The sequence below is a fragment of the Pinus tabuliformis genome, chromosome 3_2 (genome assembly GCF_031772625.1).
Source record: "Pinus tabuliformis cultivar Carrire ecotype Pingquan chromosome 3_2, CPIR1, whole genome shotgun sequence".
In the NCBI taxonomy this organism is placed as follows: Eukaryota; Viridiplantae; Streptophyta; class Pinopsida; order Pinales; family Pinaceae; genus Pinus; species Pinus tabuliformis.
Window position 1 is genome coordinate 510,999,573 of NC_142302.1, and position 6,738 is coordinate 511,006,310.

At 44.9% G+C, this 6,738-nt stretch overlaps 1 protein-coding gene across 1 annotated transcript; it reads left to right on the forward strand.

The window, feature by feature from the left end:
• The first annotated feature begins 642 nt into the window (after positions 1 to 642).
• LOC149181560 (uncharacterized) lies at positions 643 to 6,052 on the forward strand. Its single transcript, XM_089414250.1, has 5 exons — positions 643 to 2,037; positions 2,158 to 2,507; positions 2,910 to 3,026; positions 3,339 to 5,040; positions 5,732 to 6,052. The coding sequence occupies exons 1-5, from the start codon at positions 643 to 645 to the stop codon at positions 6,050 to 6,052; spliced, it is 3,885 nt and encodes a 1,294-aa protein (XP_089270376.1).
• Positions 6,053 to 6,738: the final 686 nt, after the last annotated feature.

Genomic DNA, 6,738 nt, shown 5'->3' on the forward strand with positions numbered 1-6,738 from the left:
GACCAAGCCCAGTTCCATGAGCTGAGAATGCACAAAAACCTGTAAGTGTCGATAACAGGTGACAGAGTAAGGTAAATCATAGCACGAGAGTTTACCTCGAGGGCGGAAAGGGTTCCGAAGAGCGGCAGCCTCGTGGTCACGAATACCTGTACAGAATTAAAGCTCAGAAGTTGAAAACGAAAAGACTCCCACAAAGAATCCATAAAAACGTGAGTAACTTACCATAGATTTCCGAACAGAACCACCGAAGACAGCAGCGAAGGCGAAGGGATGGCATTACAACCAGAACTGTAACCATCAACCGAGTATAGGGTTCGTTGGACTATAGAACAGTGAGCATCGTCACAGAAATGCAGAGGGAGCAGCGGCAGAATGGCGGAGTGAAAATGAGCTAAGGATAACCCTTTAGGGTTTAACATAGGCGGGAAGACTCCTTAACTGGACGAGCCGGTGACTACACCCAAGAACCGGCAGATATGTCTTAATGAGCCTCGGATTGGGGGCCAGGTAAAGTCTACAAAGATATTTGTCCGCGCACAAGTGACCACCGTGGGACTGAAGTGAGTCACGTGACTGTGTCCACGTCACCGAAAGGGCTGGGCCATCATAAGTGGTATCAGAGCAGGTTTTGAGTAAAAGAAGATGGAGGTTGGCAGAAGAGGAAGGGGAAGAGGAAGAGTCCGGAGGGTTGCAGAAGAAGGACTCCGTGACGAGATCCGTGTCTTGCGAGAACGTTTAGAAGCAATAGAAGCTGGGGGAAGAAGAAACCCAGCAGATAACAGTGATGAAGATGAGGCAGAACCAGAGGAAGAATTGGAGGGGGTGACACCAGAATTCAGACTGTTGAAGTCGGTTTTGCTGTCAAGTCATAAGCCAAAACATGAGTTGTCGACTTATGACGGAAGTCTGTCCGCAGACGTGTTGTTGGATTGGCTAAGTGAAGTCAACAAATATTTCGAATTTGAGGAAACCAGCGAGGATAAACAGGTGAAGTTCGCCGCCACCAAACTGAAGGGACATGCGTCCTTATGGTGGGACAGCGTTCAGGCGGAACGGAGGAGGCTTAACAAACAGCCTATAAAGAAATGGTCTAGAATGGAGGCCAAACTGAAAGAGAAATTCTTACCGCAGGATTATCAGATTATGCTGTACAGGCAGGTACAGAACTTGAAGCAGAGGGGAATGACTGTGAAAGAATTTACAGAAGAGTTCTACAAGTTAAATTTGCGAGCAGGATATGTGGAAGACACCCCGGAGAAAACAACCAGATTTGTGAATGGCTTAAGGGGGGAAATCTTAGATGAAATTGGTATCCTTTCACCCCGGACATTGGAAGAAGCCTATCAGTTTGCACTGAAGGCAGAAGAAAAGATTAACCGGAAGCAGAATGCCAGGAGAGGAGGTGGAACTGGCAGGGGAAAGGGTAAAGTGTTTGGAAGAGGCCGAGGTACAGGTCCAAGTGAAGAAAGCAGCAGCTCTAAATCTGCTGGAGCGACAGAAAAAGACAATAGCACGAGAGGAGGACGACCACCTCAGCGGGGGCGAGGAAATGGTCGGGGCAGGGGAGCTGTCCAGTGCTATCGCTGCCACAAATGGGGGCACAAGTCTTATGAATGTCCTGAAGCTGAACCAGCAGGCGGAAGAGGAACTTATGTTGTTCAGCCAGAGGATGCTGAGACAACACCTCAGGAAGCAGAAAATGCACCAGAGACAGGTGAAGCTTTGGTGTTGAACAAAGTGCTGTTGAAACCAGCAAAGGAGATTGCAGAACCAGATCAACGTAAAGCTTTGTTCCGCACTGTCTGCAAGTCGCGGGGCAAGTGCTGCAAATTGATTATTGATAGTGGGAGTACGGACAATCTTGTGGCGGTGGAGATGGTAGAAAAGTTGGGATTGAAGAAATTAAAGCACCCTACACCCTACAAAGTGTCATGGCTGCAGAAAGGACATCAGCTGTTAGTCGACGAACAATGTGAGGTAGAATTTCAGATTGGTAAGTACAAGGATAAGATCCTTTGTGATGTCATGCCAATGGATGTCTGTCACCTACTGTTGGGACGACCTTGGCAGTTCGATAGAAGTGCAGTTCATGACGGGAAAAAGAATTGCTATAAGTTTGTTAAAGATGGGATCAAGCACACGCTTGTACCCATCAAGGAGGAAAATACAGCAGAAGCCAGTGGAGTGAAGGCATTGCTGTTGGGAGGAAAGGAGTTTGTGAAACAGATTGAGGACAGCGAAATCAATTTTGCTGTCATAAGGAGACCAAAGGCAGTAGTATTACACACACAGCTATCAGATTTGCCTGAGGAAGTTCAGCAGTTGCTGCAAGAATTTGGGGACATTGTGGTGGATGATCTTCCCAATGAATTACCACCAAGGAGGGGTATTAGTCACTGTATTGACTTTATACCAGGGGCAAGCTTACCAAATAAGGCTGCTTACCGTATGAGTCCCAAAGATCATGAGGAAATTAGGAAGCAAGTTCAGGAACTACTTGATAAAGGGTTGATTCGAGAGAGTATGAGCCCTTGTGCAGTACCGACTGTTTTGGCTCCAAAGAAGGGAGGAGAATGGCGAATGTGCACAGACTCCAGAGCCATAAACAAGATTACTGTCAGGTACAGGTTTCCCTTACCAAGGATGGACGATATGATGGATTGTTTGAGTGGGGCAGCCTATTTCTCAAAAATTGACCTGAAGAGTGGATATCACCAGATTCGAATACGAGAAGGCGACGAGTGGAAGACAGCTTTCAAGACAAACGAAGGCTTATATGAGTGGCTGGTGATGCCATTTGGATTGAGTAACGCTCCCAGCACATTCATGCGCTTGATGAATGAGGTATTGAAGGAATTTAATGGGAAATTCGTGATAGTTTACCTGGATGATATTTTGATTTTTAGCAGGACTAAAGAGGAGCATTTCAGGCATTTGCAGAGTGTGTTGAGGAAGCTGCAGCAAAACAAGCTGCTGATTAATCTGAAAAAGTGTACCTTTTTTCAGCGAGAACTAGTGTATTTGGGGTTTGTTATTGCAGAAAATGAATTAAAAATGGATCCGGAAAAGGTGGCAGCTATAGTTAGCTGGCCTTCACCGAAGAGTTTATTTGAAGTCCGGAGTTTCCATGGACTAGCCAGTTTTTACAGGAAATTTATCAGAAATTTCAGCGAGATTTGCGCACCTATGTTGGACACGATCAAGAAGGCAAATCAGCCTTTTCGCTGGACTGAAGCGGCAGAAAGTAGTTTTCAAACTTTGAAGAAAAAGATTACTGAAAGACCTATATTGAGACTGCCAGATTTCAACAAACTTTTTCAAGTTCGTTGTGATGCCAGTGGGACAGCCATTGGGGCAGTCCTTAGTCAGGAGGACAGACCGGTCGCTTTCTTCAGTGAAAAGCTAAACGAGAGCAGGCAGAAGTACTCAACCTACGACAAAGAATTTTACGCAATCATACAAGCGTTGAAGCATTGGCGGCATTATCTACTGGGAGATGAGTTTGTTTTATTTACAGATAATTCTGCCTTGCAGTACATTATGCAACAGCACAAATTGAACCACAAACATGCAGCTTGGGTGGAGTATCTGCAGAATTTTACATTCGTATTAAAGCACATTAGTGGCCAAGCGAATAAGGTGGCAGATGCACTGAGCAGAAGAACATTGCTTCTGCAGGAAAGCACAATGCAAGTCTTGGGTTTTGAGCATTTGAAGGAGTTGTATCAAACTGATACCGAATTTGGGGAGGCATATGAAGCCTGCCAAAACCCTCTGTTAAGGAATGATAGCATGTGGCTAGACTATAATCTACAAGAAGGACTGCTGTTTAAAGGAGGACAACTGTGTATACCCAACTGTTCTATGCGGGAAAATATAATACAGGAGAAGCACAGTGGAGGACTGGCTGGACACTTTGGTATCGACAAGACGATTGCTCAAGTACAACACTTCTATTTTTGGCCGAAACTGCAGCGAGATGTGCAGAGGTACGTGAGTAGATGCAGAGTTTGTCAGCTAGCAAAGGGTCATAGTCAAAACACTGGTCTTTACTCGCCATTGCCGATTCCGAGTCGACCATGGGATTCAGTGAGCATGGACTTCGTTTTGGGTTTACCAAAGACACAGCGGGGCTTCGATTCAGTCATGGTTGTAGTTGACCGATTTTCAAAAATGGCACATTTTGTACCTTGCAGGAAAACCAGCGACGCTACTTATATAGCACACCTATTCTTTACTGAAATCGTTCGGTTGCATGGACTCCCGAAATCCATCATCTCTGATCGGGATGTAAAGTTTACTGGTCACTTTTGGAGAACTCTGTGGAAAAAGTTGAATACTCAATTGCAGTTCAGCTCCGCTTATCATCCGCAGACTGATGGTCAGACGGAAGTCGTAAACAGAAGCCTAGGGAACTTACTTCGCAGTTTGACAGGAGGAAATTCCCGGACATGGGACCGTGTACTTGCTCAAGCAGAGTTCGCGTACAACGATTCACCTAACCGCAGCACCGGTTACAGTCCGTTCCAGATTTTGTACGGCATGCATCCGCGAGGAGTGCATGAATTACGGGATTTGGGGAAACTCGAGAAACGGAGCACTGATGGGGAAGAATTCGCTCAAGCAATGAGCAATTTACACGAACAAGTCAAGCTGAAATTGCAGGACAGCAGTCAGAAGTACAAGCGGCGAGCGGACACAAAGCGTCGGGAAGTTCAGTTTAACGTTGGGGATGAAGTCCTTGCGTATTTACGTAAGGAGAGATTCCCGAAGCGGGAGTACAACAAGCTAAAATTCAAGAAGATCGGCCCCTGCAAAATCATCCGCAAATTTTCTGCGAACGCTTACGAAATACAGTTGCCACCTGAGATTGGAATTTCTCCCATTTTTAACGTGGCAGATCTGTTTCCCTATGTCGCCGATTCAGAGAATGATACAGCAACTACAGTGCCACAGAAGGACAGCTATGAAGAAGATTCTTGGACAAGACAATTACCAAAGGCACCACCCCTTGAGATCGAAGGAATTCTGGATACACAGGTAGCTAGACGCACACGCAGGAAAGAGTATCTGCGATATTTGGTCAAGTGGCGGAACCGTCCAATAGAGGACAGTTCTTGGCTCAACGCAGCGCAGATAACTAAAGCGGGCTATTCTGTTGACGACCTCATGGAACGGAGCCATGACTTTTTGCCACCCCGGGAGCCTGATGCAGGAGCATCCAGCTCCGAGGAGACAGAAGATCGCTGACTGACTCACGGTGAAACAAGAACACGACAAGACTCCAAGAGTGGTTGGACAGGTCATCAAAAACTGGTTGTTGTCTTTTGTTAATTAATGTTTATTTCTTTTTTATTTCAGAACAATTTAAGTTACTAGTTGTTAGCTTAGGAAACCAAGAAACTGTTTAGTTAACTTTTTGTTTAAAGAAGCAAGTGACAGTTACAGAATTCAGTTCAATAGACAGTTATATTCCATGTAGTTTAAAAATGAAAAGGACGGATGTAATGGGGACTTTTTGGTTCCCCTCATAACGAAATAAGAAGGAAAAGCAAGACGATATACAAAACCCTCTGTAACAGAAATATTGAATTCTTTTCTGAGATAATCTACTGTTAATTATCTTTCCCATATCGTGCATCTAAGCACTACTGAGTATTTGTTGTTTTTAGAAGTGAATTGAGACCGAAAGAATTTTTATACTGTAACCATAAATTCAAGAGCGTTACAGGCATTAAGTCAAGACCATAAACCATATTGCCAGAACCAACACGCAAGCGAGACAGCGTACAACGGCCATACTCTAACAGCATATGAGTTGCAGAACAGTACAAGAACAGAGGACGTCACAGACATCAAAGTGAAACTAGATTACGATTGTAAAGCACAGAACCCGCAAGCCGAATACGAGGAGCAACACGGCCACATACAAATCAAATATATAAGCTTAAAAGGAAGAGGTAACAGATTAAACCCTTATGTTTCTATTAATAAAGCATTTCATAGTCTTACATACAGAAAGTTCGACAATCATCACAGCACCATGTATTAAACCCGGCATCGCCATAACATTACAAAAGTTCCAAACCCTTGTTGTATCAAAAACCATAGACTGACTCAAAAGGACCGAGCACAGAGACTGTAAACGCCGGCAAAGGGGCACGGCCGAACCCTAACATAACTTAAGCAAACAAGAAAATACAGCTACAGCTAAATGGAGCAAACTATAGACATGCTGGAGCAGGAGTAAACCCTACCCGGTTGCAAAGGGTACCAGGGTCGAAAGGGATTGAAGACAGCATAACTCGAAACCCTCGCGAGCAAGTCTCCAGGTCAACCTGCACATAAAAACAACGTGAGATTAGTCCAGCTATCAACCAGAACCATTATCAATCTAAGAAAACGAAGGAGCAACAAGGTGCGAGTGAGAAGGAACTGTAAACTTACCCACAGGTCGACGGAGGTTGCTGAGACCAAGCCCAGTTCCATGAGCTGAGAATGCACAAAAACCTGTAAGTGTCGATAACAGGTGACAGAGTAAGGTAAATCATAGCACGAGAGTTTACCTCGAGGGCGGAAAGGGTTCAGAAGAGCGGCAGCCTCGTGGTCACGAATACCTGTACAGAATTAAAGCTCAGAAGTTGAAAACGAAAAGACTCCCACAAAGAATCCATAAAAACGTGAGTAACTTACCATAGATTTCCGAACAGAACCACCGAAGACAGCAGCGAAGGCGAA